Source organism: Oncorhynchus gorbuscha, linkage group LG08, assembly GCF_021184085.1.
Source record: "Oncorhynchus gorbuscha isolate QuinsamMale2020 ecotype Even-year linkage group LG08, OgorEven_v1.0, whole genome shotgun sequence".
Lineage (NCBI taxonomy): Eukaryota > Metazoa > Chordata > Actinopteri > Salmoniformes > Salmonidae > Oncorhynchus > Oncorhynchus gorbuscha.
Window position 1 is genome coordinate 55,738,832 of NC_060180.1, and position 20,257 is coordinate 55,759,088.

General features: G+C 43.1%; 2 protein-coding genes across 7 annotated transcripts in view; one reads left to right on the forward strand and one right to left on the reverse strand.

Annotated features, from left to right (window-relative positions):
• Positions 1-8,117, forward strand: part of LOC124041856 (sodium- and chloride-dependent glycine transporter 1-like) — a 96,590-nt gene extending 88,473 nt beyond the window's left edge. For all 4 annotated transcript variants that reach the window (XM_046359930.1, XM_046359931.1, XM_046359932.1 and 1 more), the window contains 6 exons: positions 1,692-1,929; positions 2,257-2,391; positions 2,642-2,741; positions 2,872-2,972; positions 3,236-3,406; positions 3,683-8,117. In XM_046359930.1, the coding sequence (XP_046215886.1) occupies positions 1,692-1,929; positions 2,257-2,391; positions 2,642-2,741; positions 2,872-2,972; positions 3,236-3,406; positions 3,683-3,901 (964 nt within the window). In that variant the 3' untranslated portion in view covers positions 3,902-8,117. The remainder of the gene's footprint in view (positions 1-1,691; positions 1,930-2,256; positions 2,392-2,641; positions 2,742-2,871; positions 2,973-3,235; positions 3,407-3,682) is intronic.
• A 69-nt stretch (positions 8,118-8,186) lies between these two features.
• LOC124041858 overlaps positions 8,187-20,257 on the reverse strand; it is a 33,009-nt gene continuing 20,938 nt past the window's right edge. For all 3 annotated transcript variants that reach the window (XM_046359939.1, XM_046359936.1, XM_046359938.1), the window contains 4 exons: positions 17,706-17,760; positions 13,010-13,076; positions 11,488-11,596; positions 8,187-9,237 (listed from right to left, as the gene is read on the reverse strand). In XM_046359939.1, the coding sequence (XP_046215895.1) occupies positions 8,565-9,237; positions 11,488-11,596; positions 13,010-13,076; positions 17,706-17,760 (904 nt within the window). In that variant the 3' untranslated portion in view covers positions 8,187-8,564. The remainder of the gene's footprint in view (positions 9,238-11,487; positions 11,597-13,009; positions 13,077-17,705; positions 17,761-20,257) is intronic.

A 20,257-nucleotide genomic window follows, 5' to 3' on the forward strand; every position in this document is an offset into this window, starting at 1 on the left:
CAATTGTGCAAGTTCTCCCACTTAAAAAGATGAGAGAGGCCTGTAATTTTCATCATGGGTACACTTCAACTATGCCAGACAAAATGAGAAAAAAAAATCCAGAAAATCACATTGTAGGATTTGTAATGAATTTATTTGCAAATTATGGTGGAAAATAAGTATTTGGTCAATAACAAAAGTTTATCTCAATACTTTGTTATATACCCTTTGTTGGCAATGACAGAGGTCAAATGTTTTCTGTAATTCTTCACAAGGTTTTCACACACTGTTGCTGGTATTTTGGCCCATTCCTCCATGCTGATCTCCTCTAGAGCAGTGATGTTTTGGGGATGTTGCTGGGCAACACGGACTTTCAACTCCCTCCAAAGAGTTTCTATGGGGTTGAGATCTGGAGACTGGCTAGGCCACTCCAGGACCTTGAAATGCTTCTTACGAAGCCACTCCTTCGTTGCCCGGGCGGTGTGTTTGGGATCATTGTCATGCTGAAAGACCCAGCCACGTTTCATCTTAAATGCCCTTGCTGATGCAAGGAGGTTTTCACTCAAAATCTCACGATACAAGGCCCCATTCATTCTTTCCTTTACACGGATCAGTCGTCCTGTTCCCTTTGCAGAAAAACAGCCCCAAAGCATGATGTTTCCACCCCCATGCTTCACAGTAGGTATGGTGTTCTTTGGATGCAACTCAGCATTCTTTGTCCTCCAAACACGACGAGTTGAGTTTTTACCAAAAAGTTATATTTTGGTTTCATCTGACCATATGACATTCTCCCAATCTTCTTCTGGATCATCCAAATGCTCTCTAGCAAACTTCAGACGGGCATGGACATGTACTGGCTTAAGCAGGGGGACACGTCTGGCACTGCAGGATTAGAGTCCCTGGTGGCGTAGTGTGTTACTGATGGTAGGCTTTGTTACTTTGGTCCCAGCTCTCTGCAGGTCATTCACTAGGTCCCCCCGTGTGGTTCTGGGATTTTTGCTCACCGCTCTTGTGATCATTTTGACCCCACAGGGTGAGATCTTGCGTGGAGCCCCAGATCGAGGGAGATTATCAGTGGTCTTGTATGTCTTCCATTTCCTAACAATTGCTCCCACAGTTGATTTCTTCAAACCAAGCTGCTTACCTATTGCAGATTCAGTCTTCCCAGCCTGGTGCAGGTCTACAATTTCTGGTGTCCTTTGACAGCTCTTTGGTCTTGGCCATAATGGAGTTTGGAGTGTGACTGTTTGAGGTTGTGGACAGGTGTCTTTTATACTGATAACAAGTTCAAACAGGTGCCATTAATACAGATAACGAGTGGGGACAGAGGAGCCTCTTAAAGAAGAAGTTACAGGTCTGTGAGAGCCAGAAATCTTGCTTGTTTGTAGGTGACCAAATACTTATTTTCCACCATAATTTGCAAATAAATTCATTAAAAATCCTACAATGTGATTTTCTGGATTGTTTTCCCTTTTTTGTCTGTCATAGTTGAAGTGTACCTATGATGAAAATTACAGGCCTCTCTCATCCTCTTAAGTGGGAGAACTTGCAGAATTGGTGGCTGACTAAATACTGTTTTGCCCCACTGTATGTATGAGGGTGAAATGCACCGATTGCATCTTAGTGGACCGATACAACTTAATGCTGGTTAATGTGATATACTCATAACCTTCTCTGCCTGTTTTCTATCCTTTGATTGGTTTCCCATACAGGGACAGCATCATCATCAGCATCACCAACTGTGCAACCAGCGTGTATGCAGGCTTCGTCATCTTCTCCATCCTGGGCTTCATGGCCCACCACCTGAACGTGGATGTATCTGAGGTGGCCGACCACGGCCCCGGCCTGGCCTTCGTGGCCTACCCAGAGGCCCTCACTCTGCTGCCCATCTCCCCCCTCTGGTCCCTGCTCTTCTTCTTCATGCTCATCCTGCTGGGCCTGGGGACGCAGGTGAGTCTGTCAACCACCATGATATCCTGGTTTTGTCCCAAATGGCACCCTATTACCGTTTGGCTCTGGTCAAAAGTAGTGCACTATGTAGGGAATAGGGTAACACTGTTTATTCTCTCTGACATCATTGCATGCATGTCTAGGATCAAAAGGCTCCTCAACAGCTTCTACCCCCAAGCCATAAGACTGCTGAACAATTAATAATATCGCCACCGGATAATTTACATTGACGCCCCTCCCTTTTGTACACTGCTGCTAATCGCTGTTTATTATCTATGCATAGTCACTGCTGAGTCTTGACCTGTAAGTGTGTGTCCCGGTGTGCAGTTCTGCCTGCTGGAGACCCTGGTAACGGCCATCGTGGATGAGATCGGTACTGACTGGATCATTAGGAACAAAACGGTGGTCACAGGAGGAGTGGCTATAGTGGGCTTCCTGTTGGGTGTGCCGCTCACCACACAGGTAATGGACTGGAGATGTTTACACACACACACACACACACACACACACACACACACACACACACACACACACACACACACACACACACACACACACACACACACACACACACACACACACACACACACACACACACACACACACACACACACACACATGCATGTGTACACACATAAACACACACTTAATTATCCAGGCACAAATATTCAGGATGTATACTGATGTTACGTTCTCTACCTCATGTATCTAGGCTGGGATCTACTGGCTACTGCTCATGGATAACTACGCTGCTAGTTTCTCTCTGGTTATCATCTCCTGCATCATGTGCATCTGCATCATGTACGTCTATGGTGAGTCCAACTGTCTTTCCTCGATTATAAATGCCTATCGTCCACAATGCTCTGCCAACGCTCTTGGTGAAAGCTAATCAAACTGACTGGAATGGAATGACTGACAACATTCTGTACTGTTTGTGTTCAGGACACAAGAAATACTTCAAGGACGTTGAGATGATGCTGGGTTTCCCCCCTCCCATCTTCTTCCGCGTCTGCTGGAGATTTGTGTCGCCCATCATCATATCTGTAAGATAGTAGCTACCACCCAGTGCCTCCTTGTTGACATGTTTTAGAGGCTTGACCTGCTCTGCATTCCATTCCACTTGTCTAATCCTCGCTAATCTGTGTTGCTCAACCACACCTGTCATGCAAAACACCTGCCAGAATACCATGAGACACACACAAGTGATCGATGAAGATATGTACTGTATGAGGATTGAAATAGGGTATATTCTGTTAAATTAAATGACTTGACCCCGGTGACCCCTCTCCTCTCTTTGCATTTGCAGTTCATCCTGATCTTCACAGTGATCCAGTACAAGCCCATCACCTACAATGACTACGTGTACCCCGGCTGGTCCCTAGCCATCGGCTTCCTTATGGCCATGTCCTCCGTCACATGTATACCCATCTATGCTCTCTACAAGATCTCCAAGTCTGAGGGAACAACATTTTTGGAGGTAAAATCAACAGGATCTCTATTTAGAGCTTTGTCTGTCTTTAGTATTGGAAGCAGATGTTGTTCACACTAGTAGTGGAAGTGTTTTTTTTCTGTTGAATGGCACATGTTGCCGAAGGTCTTTGAACTGAAAGAAATGAAGGATAGTAAAAGAGAACCCAATTTTGTGTTATGTTATTCCAGAACTTTCTCACCTACTTTACCTGCCTCGAATTAGCAATAAATAATAAACCTGTCCCTCCCATCACATTGACCTCTGAACCTTTACCCCTTACAGCGGTTGAAGAATTCATGCAAGGCGGACATAAAGTGGGGCCCGGCCCTGAGTGAGCACCGGATAGGCCACTACGCCGCCCCAGTCTCAGAGGCAGAAGTGGAGGTACGTCCCCTGAAAGAGGAGCTGAAGGAGAAGGAGGATGAGAAGAGGGATGAGATCAGCCTCACCATCCAGGGCAGCAACGGCTCCACAGCACACAACACTACCCCCAGCGCATAGAGGCCCCCCCTGGGCCAGCTCCAGCCCCCTCCCAACCACCCCTCACCCTTTCCCACCGCACTGTGGGGAAAACCCGCTCGCTGGAGACCTTTACATATTGTAAGGGCTTATTATTTCTAACCTCTAGAGAAATTGGTCATCATCCAAAAGAATTGTATTTCTTGTTTCAACATCATTTCACAATGCAGTTTCTTGTAAACACGTTATTTGTTTTCTTCTTCATATTATGCAGGAGTTGAAGTAGAAATACACACTGTAAAGAAATCCACTCGGAATTGGCAACTTTTCTAGCGACAGTGCTGGCGGTTTTAAAGCTGGAGACCAAATGTTCTTTTGGTCAGTGTAGACACATGGCACCACTCTAGGGACTGATCCTTCCCTTCTGTTGTTTTCTCTACGGTATAGCTTTAGGCTCTCAGTACCCTCTAATACATGATAGTCTCCACTACTCAGACTGTTACGTATGCTGCTTTAGGGTTACCCAGAACAACTCATATTGGAGTAAGCCAGTGGCTATTTAGCTACTCCTAAATATTTTATTTGAACAACACAGTAAAGCCATTCTACTTCCAATGTTGTAAACAACTAACATACATTACAGCACCAACTCCCCAAACACACACAGTGTTGGTCTCCAGCTTTCTGAACACCTACCCTGACTGACGCCCATGATTTCCCCATGCCCATTCTCAGGGTCCCAAAATGATTTACTACTTACTGACCAAGTTCAATACCTGAGTACATTTTATTTGATTATGGTAGGCTTTACATAAAAGAGGGAGCTAAGAAAAAGACAACCATAACATGTTCACACACAAAAACAAATGGGTGGATGGATGCAACTGAGTACAATAAAGTGCCATCTCTCTTTTAGTCTTCCAGGTATTTCCGTGGGAAATGCATCTCAAGATGTGGCATCTCACTTGTGAAGGGAACGTTTCATTGACGACAGAAGCAGCTACAGATGTAGGCTCTTAATTTGACCCATTTTTTAACACCAGGAAAATAATCATGCCACAACAGAGTGATCAAATGAAGGTCCTACATCTGTAGCATAACAAGGAGGGAGGACACAGTGGTGTTGCGTCATAGCCTCTGTTACTCACAAGTAGGATTTGCTCCAACAAGGCATGTTACCAAAAACATGTTAAACATGCATGAACTTTAATATCTCGGTGGCATAGCTGGAGTATGTGTCTTTGTTAACTTTTTCAAAACTGAGAGACTTGCATCAGCAGGTGTCTTTGCAGAGGAAAATATGTGTATTTACAGGCGTTTTAAAGCTCTGAGCCAAGTAGTGATGTGATTGGATGTGGAAACAGGAAGGAGAGAAGCCATTGGTTGGCCTGGAGATGGAGTTTGTCTCCACAAGATAAAAAAAAAAAAATCAGTTACTGAATTATGTAGTTTATATGTAGTTGTATCGTTCTGTCAATATAATTATCTTACTTTATCTTTCATTATTGTAAAGTAACATAGTAAATAATTATAAGGAAGACATGTTTATTTTGTAAAGAAGCTACACTATCTTAAGAAATAACAGTAATGTTTACCATTCCTCATCCATGACTTGATTTTTATTGGTAATTGATTTATTTTAGGGGGTTGGAGTGGGAGGGAGATGTATTTCAGTCACTTTGTGGCAGGATGCTGTGGGGTTGTGCTCGCACAGATAGCTGGAATTGACAATTGTCAAGAAGTCCCATTTCTCTATCCAATTCAATGCATTCGTCTCCGCTCTGTTACGTTGCATCTGTGTTGTATTGAGGCACTGTCTGGTGACATTGTGAATCCACTGGGTCCTTGCCTGGCCTGCACTGATGGAGAGGTAGTCTGGAAATGCAGCTGCTTAAGTGCTAGAGCATCGCATCTTAGTGAAACTTCAGATGTTTTATTTCTTCTTTAACCAGTACGTCACTGAATATAATATTCAACATCTTTGTCAGACTGCAGAAATCCAGTTTCTGCTGTCGAATATATGACTGGGTTGTTCTCCTTCAATTTTACTTCAGTTTCTCAGTGTTAAAAGTGTCATGACAGTTAGCTATCCAGACACTCAGGGGAGTAGGTAGTTACTTAGTGGTGAAAATATTTGGTTCCAATTGGCCTCTTATTGCCTATGTAGGGCACTAGGGCTTTGGTCAAAAGTAGTGCACTATAAAGGGAATAGGGTGCCATTTGGGACGTTCCCAAATTCGTTGGTTATTTGAACTAACACAAAAAGCACACCAGTAGGTTAGATGCAGCCCAACAGACTCAAGCTTTACTTCAGATGACAACAGACTAGTGTGTTCTCCTTTGATGCTGACAGATGCACAGTACGGCCACACGAATCAACCTGTTTTAAAGCAGAGTAGGAGTGGTCCTGGAATAGCACAGGATATTAATAATGATGATGGTTTTAACTGATGTGTTCTATACACTGTGGATACATATCATTTTGGTAATAAGGAGTTTACAGCTGGTGTAAATGGTTGAGCTAAAGTGGGTTAGTATATAATGGCCCTGATGACAGTATTTGATAACAGAATGAAATGGTGTATGATTATTCTAGACATGCCGGCTCAGGTCAGGTTGCCTCTGGATACTTCCAGGGAGTCCTCTAGGACTTTTATTTCTTCTTTCTCCTGTTACTGTTAAACTGTTGACTTGTAGTCCTATTATTTATTAGCTACAGTAGCTAGTAAGTTAAGGATAACCACCATGCTATTGCAACCGTTTGGTCTCTGCTGTCCACCGAACTCTTCCTTTATCAGATACTTGTACAGTCATGTAAAAACTGGTGTTTGTGTGTTTATTTGTTTTTATTTGGGGGTAGGCAGGATTTTTTCTTGTAGTAAAAGTAGCCGGTGTTAAGTGTAATATGTATTTGTGTGTAGTCGATACCTTACTACTGAGTACTGTTCTTAGATCAGGATAGTGTCAGTATTGATGTCATGTAATTCTAATCAATCAGTAACTATCAATTTTGTCATGTAACAAAACACAATCTACCTTTTAAGAGATCTTTTGTTTTTTTTTAACTAAAAAATATATATATTTTGTCACAATTGAATCATCCATGTTCAGTGACACTACCTTTATCGTGTTCTAAAAGCCAGCTGATATCAAAAGTATTGCCAAACAAAAGCTTGGGTTGAAACTTGAAATGTGCATTTTACAGTATGTTCTGTTGGAGGTACATGACGGTTGGGGAAAGTATATAATAACAGTATTAATCCATTTTACATAGTAATAATGCCAATAGTATTAAGCCATACCGTGGTACTATACTGCAGCGACATCTGGTTACAATGTAGCGACTGTACTGTAAATTCCGTTGTGTAAAGAGACTGGCCTTTTCAATTTGATGGAGTATTCTACATGTGCATATAAGGCAAAAAAAGATGACAGAAATCAAACGCCAAAATCGGTAACATTGTAACTGCAATAAATATGACATTAGATCAAAAGATCAATGTATTGGGGAAGTGTTTTAGAATATAAACTAATTGGACAATAAGGAATGGGTTCAACCAAATGTCTCATATTCAGAGTAAGAATCTTATCTTATTCTTCCCTTTTTGCACTGGGATTATTATTTGATGGACTTGGCATCTGGTGAGATCTTTCCTTCAAAATTAATATAAGCAGGTAGTGAAAAATGTACACTCAAGGACACATTAGATTAATATTCATATTTTTTGGACATTTGTTTTTCATCTCATTTAGAAATCTTTGTCATAAGTCATCTATATATGGGATGTAAGAAATGAATACGTTACCCGTTCTGAAAACTGATACCTGGCCTCTACTGTACTAAAACTGTGATTTATCTACTCTGGTTTTCTACGATCACCGAGGAGATCTCTTGAATTTCTAACTCATAAACATGTTTTTACACGTTTTTTTCAGCACTTTAAATCAAGTCATTTGTGTTTATAACATATTTAACAATACAAACTTCCATTTTGAAATAAGGCCTTTACAGTGGTCTGCACAAGCTGCTGTGTCAACATGTCAGCAGAGAAGACACAATGTTATGCCAATGTCAATCCTATCATAGTGGAGAATAAAGCACAAATGAAATGAACACAGTACTGGTACTTTCTCATATATACCTAACCATGTCTCTTGAACCTTAGGGCCAAAATCCATTGAATTGTCTTAGTCATGTCAGCTGTATATCGTAAACTGTGCCATTACAAATGGTAAATAAACTCTATTTTAAAGATCACTCAAGTGTGGTTCATGTCCCATTTGTGTTTTGTCTTTCTGAACAGTTAATAAACCATGTATTACAGGCATATGAACATTTATTTATCCAAATACAGTCGCATTTATTTACTTCAAAATACATTCATTAAATGGTTAAATTAGGTAGATCAAATTTGACACATTTCGAAAGCATCCAACCATATTTGTGTCATGTGTTCACTTTCAGGTCTTCTATCAGTCTCTAGAAAAGGACAATATAACATCCCTGTGTCTCTTGGCTCATTGTGGAAGACTAGGGTTACTGTATTACTTTATTTTAAAGAGATTACGACATCCCTTTTACAAGTATGAGTATTATTGACCTCTGATGAGAGACTTGTAACCTTTTAGGACCAGACTGCAGGTAGAACATACATGACAGTATCAGAGACTCACTATCCTCTTATTCTGTTGTAAAGAGTTCAGTTTACGAGGAGCTAACCAGACTGCCCCCCTGCTGCGGCAGACACAGGTGCCTGGCCCCACTCGGCCCTCTGCTGGCTGGCCTCTGCACTGCGGGGGGAACAGGGTGGAACATGCATACAGGGCTCATCTGCTCACAGCTCCCTTTGCTCCCCAGAGGCTGTGTGGAGGAGCCTAGAGGACTGTGTCCACCAGGGAACAACAAGGGCCAGCTGTTCACTGAGTCTGACCATGAGTCATCATGTCTTTGAGCTCTCACAGTCACAGGCTGACCACTAGGCCTGCAAGTTCTGCCCTTTATTCTCTGTTCTGAGGCAGGGTTGAGGTGGGATCCATGGGTGGTTACTGTGCTAGCAGAGGGGACCAGGGGCGGTAGGTAGCTGTCCCTGGCTTGAGTGGTGGTGATTGGTTCTCTGTTGCAGGGGTGGGAAGCCTCAGAGCTCTGGCTTTGAGTCCTTGGATGTTTATGTTCAGAGGTTTGGAGAGGGCTGGATACTCTGGTGTTGGGTGAGCTGCATGGTTGGCCTTTCATCCTGTCTAATGGAGTAGTCCTCCTTACTAGATGTACTACTAGTGGTGGACTGGGCCTGGTATGTGGAGGATGCAGTCTGGGGGCCACCACAGGGGTCAAGTGTCTCTGTGTCTCATCCGCAGACAAACCTGTCCATCCAATCGACCTGGGAATAACAACATTGCCATTAAAACCATTCATGACAGCAAAGATCAACTAGGTTGCAATTAGCTACCGTAAATACTTTCACCCGATACTGTAAGTGATGACCTTGGGCTAGATTCTATCAGATCCGCGCTAGCCGACACCCGCATAGAGGTTGTTTTGATGGTGTCAGAGGTTGTTTTGATGGTGTCAGAGAGCTCAAATCCACAAGCGGCTCCCAGCATTATACCTAAAGCGGACATTGCCATTGGCTGCAGAGTCGCATTATTAGAAATCCCATGCAGCCTTGTTAACAAATTCAAACATTGGAATGTGAGACGTAATCTATACCTCAATTAGGCTGATAGAAATCCTAATTATTTTGTTGAATGATATTCAATTTGAGCGTCATTATCTTTATATACAGTTGATGTCAGAAGTTTACTTGTAAACAAACTATAGTTTTGGCAAGTCGGTTAGGAAATCTACTTTGTGCATGAAACAAGTAATTTTTCCAATAATTGTCTACAGACAGATTATTTCACTTATAATTCACTGTATCACAACTCCAGTGGGCCAGAAGTTTACATTCACTAAGTTGACTGTGCCTTTAAACAGCTTGAAAATTCCAGAAAATTATGTCATGGCTTTAGAAGCTTCGGATAGGCTAATTGACATAATTTCAGTCAATTGGATGTGTACCTGGGATGTATTTCAAAGCCTACCTTCAAACTCAGTGCCTCTGCTTGACATCATGGGAAAATCAAAGGAAATCAGCCAACACCTCAGAAAATAAATTGTAGACCTCCACAAGTCAGGTTCATCCTTGGGAGCCATTTTTTTCAAATGCCTGAAGGTACTATGTTCATCTGTACAAACAATAGTACGCAAGTATAAACACCATGGGACCACGCAGCCGTCACACTGCTCAGGAAGGAGACGCGTTCTGTCTCCTAGAGATGAACGTACTTTGGTGCGAAAAGTGAAAATCAATCCCAAAGGACCTTGTGAAGATGCTGGAGGAAACAGGTACAAAAGTATCTTTATCCACAGTAAAACAAGTCCTATATCGACATAACCTGAAAGGCTGCTCAGCATGGAAGAAGCCACTACTCCAAAACCGCCATAAAAAAGCCAGACTACGGTTTACAACTGCACAGGGGGACAAAGATCGTACTTTTTGGAAAAATGTCCTCTGATCTGATGAAACAAAAATAGAACTGTTTGACCATAATGACCATCGTTATGTTTGGAGGAAAAAGGGGGGGGGGGCTTGCAAGCCGAAAAACAGCATCCCAACCGTGAAACACAGGGGTGGCAGCATCGTGTTGTGGGTGTGCTTTGCTGCAGGAGGGACTGGTGCACTTCACAAAATAAATGGCATAATAGGATGGAAGATTATTGAAGCAACATCTCAAGACATCAGTCAGGAATTTAAAGCTTGGTCGCAAATAGGTCTTCCAAATGGACAATGACCCCAAGCATACTTCCAAAGTTGTGGCAAAATGGCTTAAGGACAACAAAGTCAAGGTATTGGAGTGGCCATCACAAAGCCCTGACCTCAATCCTATAGAACATTTGTAGGCAGGACTGAAAAGGCGTGTGTGAGCAAGGAGGCCTTACAAACCTGACTTAGTTACACCAGCTCTGTCAGGAGGAATGGGCCAAAACTCACCCAACTTTTTGTGGGAAGCTTGTGGAAGGCTACCCGAAACGTTTGATCCAAGTTAAACAATTTAAAGGCAATGCTACCAAATACTAAATAAGTGTATGTAAACTTCTGACCCACTGGGAATGTGATGAAAGAAATAAAAGCTGAAATAAATAATCCTCTCTACTATTATTCTGACATTTCACATTCTTAAAATAAAGTGGTGATCCTAACTGACCTAAGATTAAATTGTGAAAAACTGAGTTTAAATGTATTTAGCTAAGGTGTATGTAAACTTCCGACTTCAACTGTATATAGTCTACACTTTCTCATTCTAAACTTTTAACGCGAGTGGGATGGGTGTGGCTTCAAGACAAAGAGGAGCTGCTCACCAATTTGACGACTCCCAACGCAGTTTCCTACCTCCGACACCACCAAAACATCAGCTTTGCGGGTGTCGGCTATCGCTGGTTAGTGCTTGATCTGAATGAATTTAGGCCCTTGTCTGGGAAGTATGCATGTTATCCGAGCCCCTGAAAGCCTGTAAATCCATAGAAGTGGTAAAACAGGTATTTTGGATCTGTTGGAAAGGAGAGTATAGAGCAGACTAGAGAGGCCAACCCGGATCTGCTCTGCAGGCTTGTTTCCACAGTGGAGGAGGGACAGTAGGTGAAGCTGAGGCTCTGCTTCTTCAGATCCAACTGGATGGCTCTCCTCTCCTCCTTCAGCACTGCAAATCAACCAACAACAGGAGAAAATCACTCACATTTCTACAATATTATTCTGCGGCAGTCAGACAGATTGGAAATGGTGAGAAGACTGACAGCCTGGTAGGCCTGTTTGAAATAAGCACCAGGATCCAAAGCCCAAGATAACGGAACATTGAGAGGTTACACCTGTTGACAGAGTGATGTAGTTCAATTACCATTCTAAAGTGACATATATTAACCATAATATTTTTCACCCAATTATTTGTGTGCAATGTTTTTCAATATTTGTAGCAGATGAGAACTTGACAACACTGGAAAAAAGGAGAAGTAAAAAGTATTTTTGCAACAATAAACCACTAGATGGTGGTGAGGATCAATTGATCTGATTTTGTTCCAGATATAGGAGAACATGTCAGTCATTTACGTCAGTTCAATACAAGAAAGAAAAGCAACAAACTGTTTTTTTTAGGAAGTTTTTTTGGTAAGTGTTTTTTTAGGAAGTGTTCATTGAATAAATGTATGTCGTTCTGTCCTTGTTATTTGTCTATTAATGTTCTGTATTATGTAACGTTGTGTGTTTTGTGTGGACCCCATGAAGAGTAACTGCTGCTTTAGCAGTAGCTAATGGGGTTCCTAATAAAATACTAACGTCAAAAGACTTAGGACACATGTTACCAATTTATTTGCCTGGCTACAGACTCCTTGCTCCGGCCAAACGCTACGCCACGCCCACGGACATTAGTTTCTTCTCTGCAATGAGTCTGGATCTGAGTAACTCCTGACCCTTCACCGAATGAGAACCCGTTCGGGGCCGTCTGATTGGTCCAGAAACTGATGGGTTGGGCCAGAGCCAGAACACACGTGGGTAAAGTGGTGGTTTGAAAATTGATCATTGGCTTTGATACTCCTATTGGTTAGAGACAATCCAATCACTAATGACTTTGTTTTGTACAACACCCCTCGTGCCCCTCGCCACCACAAACAGCTTCAATGATGGCAGTCTCAGACTAAAGTATGTAGCAAACAACAGATCAGCGAAATAATTTAGTGTGAGTCGTCAAGCTACCAATTTATACCTCCAAAGGGAGCGATAGTCATTGTCAGTGCAGTGTAGTTCACAGGTTACTGAAGACACCAGAACTCATGAAACCATTATGAATCAGAGTACAGTCACCTCTATTAACTCTGAGCTCTGATGTTCAGCTGACTCAATACAGATCAGTTATGTGGACCAGGAAAGTATATTACTGTTAGGCTGCAAAATGCTTTCCCAAAATGTCCAGGTTTTTCAGAAATCCCAGTTAGATGATTCCTGAATTTTGATTCCAGGAATGTTCCAACCAGGATTTTGGGAAAATCTGGGAATGCTGGTAAAGGTATAGTAATTTTCCCACCCTAATACTGTATGACTGTACTGTAACTGTATCACCCACCTGTTACAGTTGGCTCTGGAGCCTCAGTGACATCACACTGTGTCCGGTGTTCCTGTTCTACACTCTCCTGCAATAAGCGAATCACAGACAAGACAAAACACCACAGAACAGGTCAAATACCGGAGCCAGCTACTGGTGAGTTGGAGTCATGTACCCCAACGACACAGCTGACAAATGAGAAATAAGGAAGATGGTGGGAGACGGGAGGGGATGTTAAGACGTGAGCGACGAAACGATTCAGCAGCAGCAGTGTTCGTTCCATGCGGATTTGGACTCTCTTTTTACATCTATATCCAGACTCAGAACATAAACCACAGCTCCAACCACCAGGCTCTTTTCTCCGCTGGCAGCCGGGTCATATCTGTCCTGGTTTTCCAATACCACTGGTAATGGATGATCATTAGCTAGGAGTCCCACCCACCCACCCACAAGCCCTGCTATTTGCTTTGAGGTATTTACGTAAAGTCTCACTGTCTGCCACTGGCATACCATGGAGCTATGCCTCGTCTCGACTCCCCACTGTGTAGCTAACGGAGGGGTGCCTAGCGCTGCCAGCTGATCGTCTTGGTTTTTTGAAATGCAAACAAACAGAAGTGGAGAGTGATCTAGTTACAGAGGAGGGTATTAATTTTAGATGTGAGGTCTGACTGATGGAAGGGTGGTTAGACTATCCTGGCGCAGGCTGCTACCAAGGGAGACGGAATACCAGACTGGTTCTGCATCCCTAATGTCACTCTTTTCCCTATGTAGTGCACTACTTTTGACCAGGGCCTATTGGAGGAATAGGGTGATATTTGGGATGGGGACTGGGAGCTACACAGCCCACTGCTTCTCAATGGAGTGTTGACTCAAAACCCAAACTTTGCTTCGCAGAAACGGCTGCCCTTTTACTCTGAAAATAAAACAGACTATTTTTTTCACTGTGGTAAAATGATAACTCTCCACACCTCCTTCTCAGTCTATTCTTTCTCCTACTTAAAGCAGTGTTATATGGGCTCTATTTGGGACCATGCCTACTAGTCTATAAACTTCCAAAGCTTGACAATAATGAGATATTGCGGTAATTTAGTCATTACCGTGGACTGCCTGACTGCTAAAATTGCCGATTCCTTTCCTGGTCCACGACCAAGTCTATCAATGAATTCCAACAATCCCCATTTGAGGAAATGGGACATTATACCTATGTTTGTAAAACTGGATGATTGATTGCTGCATGCTAAATGTGAATGAGATCATACAGTACCCTGGCTTGGTTCTGGCTGACTAGACTATGTTTCTTGCTGTAATGGGAAATTATTTGATTAATTGTCCACAAGGAAATTGTGGATCTCTCTCCGCCCGTTAGTACATTCATACATTAGTCACACTGTTATATCTCAGCCAAAATGTATTTTGACTAAACTTGCCATAGATCTCCGGCATTTACAAAATTTCACTGATTGGCCAAATGGCAAACTTTGAAAGGTCACACCTCTCACCCCGTTTCACCTAAAGTTATGAAATTCAGTGAATACTGTAGGTCCCTCACCTCATCAAATCAAAATCAAATCAAATTTATTTATATAGCCCTTCGTACATCAGCTGATATCTCAAAGTGCTGTACAGAAACCCAGCCTAAAACCCCAAACAGCAAACAATGCAGGTGTAAAAGCACCTCATAAGGAACACATTTGCGTCAGGGACCCACAAGTTCTGCCATGATGGATTTTCCGCCATTTTGAATTTTCTGAAGAAAACTTAAAAAGCTATGGACAAAGGTCCATAGAGGTCCAGCGCAATATTTTCCAGACTAGTACCTAAAACAATATGGCTGCTATTGACCATGAACATTCACGTGGGCGTGGTCTGGCACATAAATGCATATAAATCAGTCTAGGATATTTGTATTGTAACAAAATTCAGTAAACATGTTGCAAACACCGTCACGACTCAACATATGCAAGAACATTTATATCGGATGCGCTATAGTAATCACATGTGATATCTCTCCCTGTCTGGCGCTCCAGGGCGCCAGGCTACTCTTCATTACGCACATCTGTCACCATCATTACGCACAGCTGCGCAATATTGGACTCACCTGGACTCCATTACTTTGTTGATTACCCCCTCTATTTCAGTCTGCTCCTCAGTTTGTTCCCTGTGTCAGCATTGATGCCATCATTTTTCCCCTGTCCAGACGCTATTCCTGTTTCATGTCTGTTGTTTATTAAATGTTTATTAAACTCCCTGTACTTGCTTCTCGTCTCCAGCGCCAATCCTCACATATGTGTCTTGCCATAGAGATGCATAATTTACAAAATTACACAGATTGGCCCAAGGGTGGGTGCTGCATCATTCATGGGGGATGACATGTTTACTTTTACCTTGTTATTTTCCTGTATATCAGTCTATAATTATCTGTTGCAACGAAGTACTGATGTTCCTACCTTTGACCTGTTTAACTGACAGTATCAGTAAACGTCTGCCAGTGTTGAATGTGATGGTTAAAGTTTGACGCCAGACTGAGCTGAGGTCACACTGATAATGTCTCTGTGACACTATGTGATTCTATAGCAGCTGAGGTTGTGACTTCCTACAAGTCTCTTGGGATGGCATTTCACATCAAATCAAATCAAATCGTTTACAGAACATTCAGTGCTATGTGATTAATATAGAAGGGCCTTCTCAGAGGAGGCCTTTAGACATTTTCTTTGCTGAATTCTTGTAATAAACCAGATGGACTTTTGATTGATATTATCTACGACCGCTATCTTTTTTATTCACCTGAAAATCTCCTTTACACTGGCTAAGCATTTTGCTTCGGTTCATTATGCCTTTGAATTGCACTTTACATACTACAAAAATGCTAGTATAGCAGAAACAGAAACATCCCTAACAGACACGGTGCAATCCCATCCTAGTCCCTACATCTCAGGAGACGCGGGTTGGAGATGTGTGACACGGCACATAAAAAGATCAAAATCAAATCAAATGTATTTGTCACATACACATGGTTAGCAGATGTTAATGCGAGTGTAGCAAAATGTTTGTGCTTCTAGTTCCGACAATGCAGTAATAACCAACGAGTAATCTAACTAACAATTCCAAAACTACTACCTTATACACACAAGTGTAAAGGGATAAAGAACAAAGAATATGTACATAAAGATATATGAATGAGTGATGGTACAGAGCGGCATAGGCAAGATGCAGCAGATGGTATTGAGTACAGTATATACATATGAGATGAGTAATGTAGGGTATGTAAACAAAGTGGCATAGTTTAAAGTGGCTAGTGATACATGTATTACATAAAGATGCAGTAGATGATATAGAGTACGGTATATACGTATACATATGAGATGAATAATGTAGGTTATATTAAGTATATTAAGTTATATTAAGTAGCATTGTTTAAAGTGGCTAGTAATATATTTTACATCAATTCCCATCAATTCCCATTAGTAAAGTGGCTGGAGTTGAATCAGTGTGTTGGCAGCAGCCACTCAATGTTAGTGGTGGCTGTTTAACAGTCTGATGGCCATGAGATAGAAGCTGTTTTTCAGTCTCTCGGTCCCAGCTTTGATGCACCTGTACTGACCTCGCCTTCTGGATGATAGCGGGGTGAACAGGCAGTGGCTCGGGTGGTTGTTGTCCTTGATGATCTTTATGGCCTTCCTGTGACATCGGGTGGTGTAGGTGTCATGGAGGGCAGGTAGTTTGCCCCCGGTGATACGGTTGTGGGCGGAGAAGTTGCCGTACCAAGCGGTGATACCCGAAAGGATGCTCTCGATTGTGCATCTGTAGAAGTTTGTGAGTGCTTTTGGTGACAAGCCAAATTTCTTCAGCCTCCTGAGGTTGAAGAGGCGCTGCTGCGCCTTCTTCACGATGCTGTCTGTGTGGGTGTGGGTGGATCAATTCAGTTTGTCTGTGATGTGTATGCCGAGGAACTTAAAACTTACTGGCTTCCCCATCTGTTGGGCAGGGAACACCTACATCTGGTGTTCCATTCTCTCTCCTTCAGTGCCAGAGGAGCAGGACAGAGGGGCAGCCAGCCCAGCACCAGAGTATAGAGACTAGACTACTCAGTACAGTAGGAACTTGGACTGATTGAAAGAGGATCAATCTTGTGCAGCAGTGTGTTTGGCCAGATCCCTGGAAAGACTTAGTGCCTTTGGCCTCAGCAGTAACCTTAGATTGAGGCTTTGCAGACTGGGCGTACACAAGGAATAATATGCAGATTGCCAACAGCGGTTGAAGGCTGAAGGTAATCAAGTCCATCTGAGGGGTGGCTTGGTGATGACTGTCCTAGGTCAACAACAGGTCACATTGGTTCTCGCTGTGTTAACCAGGCGGCTGTACGTGTCGGTAGCAGCCAGCTCTCGGTTTTTGGAGGAGCGAAAGGCTCTGTTCTCTCTGTGGGGTCTTTCACATATTATATTCTATTTTTCATGGCCTTGTCTATAGCTCAGACACGAGGTGTAAGCTGTTGAAGGCTTATTGAAGGACATCCCAAAGAAAACGCTGACAGAGAAGAACGGACCTTTTTACTTACAAGTCTTCTGTGTATTCTGTACCTCAGTCCAAGCACATAGGGTACTGCAAGTGCAGTATATTTTCTGAGAGCAAAGACCAACATTTAAACTGGAACAATAGTGTGAATTTCCAAAATAGCAACCTCTCTGGTATTTTGATTGGAATCAAACCCAACTCTTACCTGCAGAAAGTGCACTTGGCTTTTCAGCACCTCGCATTCTTCAGTCAGAACTGATCTGGTAGTGAGGAGAGAATACCATTTTTAGGATGAACTCTAAAACCTGTTTGCATTTCTTGACCTTTTACAAATGAGAATAGATTCTAACACATTTAGTAAAACTATTCAACGAAAGAAATTTGCATAGTGTTAAACACAAACACAAGCATGATATCAAGGTGCAATTTTCCAGGAACTCGGCTGCCGGTTTTCATCGAATACCGCCTTGAATCCACGACAGCATGTACTACACCCATATCTATTATACAACTTTTCTTATGGTATTGAGGGAGCCGTGGCCTATTTCTCTTTCTCGGTTATGTAACTATTGTAGACTTAATTCCCTTCTTTCTTTTTTTAGAAGCAAAGGAATCTTCTGCATGCTGAGGTCTGGTATTCATTTTCCTACAATGGGGGCTTTTGTTCTGTGCAGGGATGGAGAGAGGAGAGGGCTGGCTGGCCTCCACCCTCCGCCCTCCATCCCCTCCTCCTCTCCCCCAGCTCCCCACCAAGGCAGGCCCCGTGTTTGCAATCCCCTCCAGGCCTGGTTGGGTAGGGAGCTCCAGATGCCTGACTCTTTCTGCCACAAGGCCAGGGGGAAAGGGAGCCAGGTTGGAGGACACAGGCGGGAGAGAGGAGTGCAAGACAGGAGAACAGGGGAGAGGAGAGAGGAAGTATGACCAGGAGAGAGAGGGCAGGGGTCTATTCACTGTAGATGACAGGACAGGAATACACTTTTATGGAGAGAAGGAGAAAAGAGGAAGGTAGAAAGAGACAAAGCAGGGTGGTGTCCTCGTATCGTAAAGCGACCCCCTTTCTCTTTACTGTCATGCCATGTTTGTACAATGATGAGGACATGTCTGGTCTGTCCAAACAGGCAGATTGAGAGAGGGCCAGAGTGGCAGAAGTCTGAAGAGAAATCTGACTCTGCACAGAGGAATGTGTGAGGAGGAAAAGGGGTCCCATTCCCACAGTCCACAGCTGTATTCATTTCATTACGCACTTCGCTGACTGTGGCTCACATTTACCCCATGGCTCATGGTCTTTCCTGTCTGGGACTCTTCATGGATGCAGACTAAGGTCTTGCAGTCACATATTCTGCAGAATTTCAACTTGCTGCATTTTATAGGGCGAATTACAGAAACATTAGTCTGTAATTGACATTTTTGGAAATGTGGCGTAATTCACCACACTAGGACTGTACCGGAATATGTCTGCATCTCCATCCCTGAAAATCAATAGATACATACAAATAACCCCCAGCGTAGTGTGAAGGAGTCAGAGAGGAGGGAATAAGATGACAAAGGAAGGAGAGAAATAGTGAGCCAATAATCTAGCCCCCCAGTGTTGACCCGTTGGTGCAACACAAAGTGAGTGTTGTATGTCTGTCAACCCCGACGGGCCGGGCGGCTAGCAGGCCTGTCCTGCTTTCTGAAATCCCCTTGTCCCAATCTTAAGACTACCACGCTGAAAATATTAAAGCAGTGGAGCAGAGAGAGAGGTGGGATGAGAGAGAGAGAGAGAGAGAGAGAGAGAGAGAGAGAGAGAGAGAGAGAGAGAGAGAGAGAGAGAGAGAGAGAGAGAGAGAGAGAGAGAGATGGGGAGAGAGAGAGAGATGGGGAGAGAGAGAGAGAGATGGGTAGAGAGAGAGAGAGAGAGAGAGAGAGAGAGAGAGAGAGAGAGAGAGAGAGAGAGAGAGAGAGAGAGAGAGAGAGAGAGATGGGGAGAGAGAGAGAGATGGGTAGAAAGAGAGAGAGAGAGAGAGAGAAAGAGAGAGAGAGAGGATGGTTAGAGAGAGAGAGATGGTTAGAGAGAGAGAGATGGGTAGAGAGAGAGAGAGAGAGAGAGAGAGAGAGAGATGGGTAGAGAGAGAGAGGGAAAGAGAGAGATGGGTAGAGAAAGAGAGAGAGAGAGAGAGAGAGAGAGAGAGAGAGAGAGAGAGAGAGAGAGAGATGGGTAGAGAGAGGGAGATGGGTAGAGAGAGAGAGAGAGAGAGAGAGAGAGAGAGAGAGAGAGAGAGAGAGAGAGAGAGAGAGAGAGAGAGAGAGAGAGAAATGGGTAGAGGGAGAGAGAGAGAGAGAGTGAGAGAGAGAGAGAGAGAGAGAGAGAGAGAGAGAGAGAGAGAGAGAGAGAGAGAGAGAGAGAGAGAGAGAGAGAGAGAGAGAGAGAGAGAGAGAGAGAGAGAGAGAGAGAGAGAGAGAGAGAGAGATGGGTAGAGAGAGAAAGAGAGAGAGAACCAATCAAAGGAATCATATTTACAATACTGGAAAAATGAAACAAAATCCCAAAGCCGACTAAATTGCTATCTGACCCTAAACAGAGATTATGAATTGGCTGATTATCTCTACTCTGTCAGAGATACGAAGCAGAAACAGATCCTTACCAAGTACAGGCTGAGTGATCACCATTTGGCAATAGAAACCGGCAGACATAAAAAGACATGGCTACCCAAAGAGGAGCGTGTTTGTGGTCACTGCATTACAGGGGAGGTAGAGACAGAGATGCACTTTCTCCTT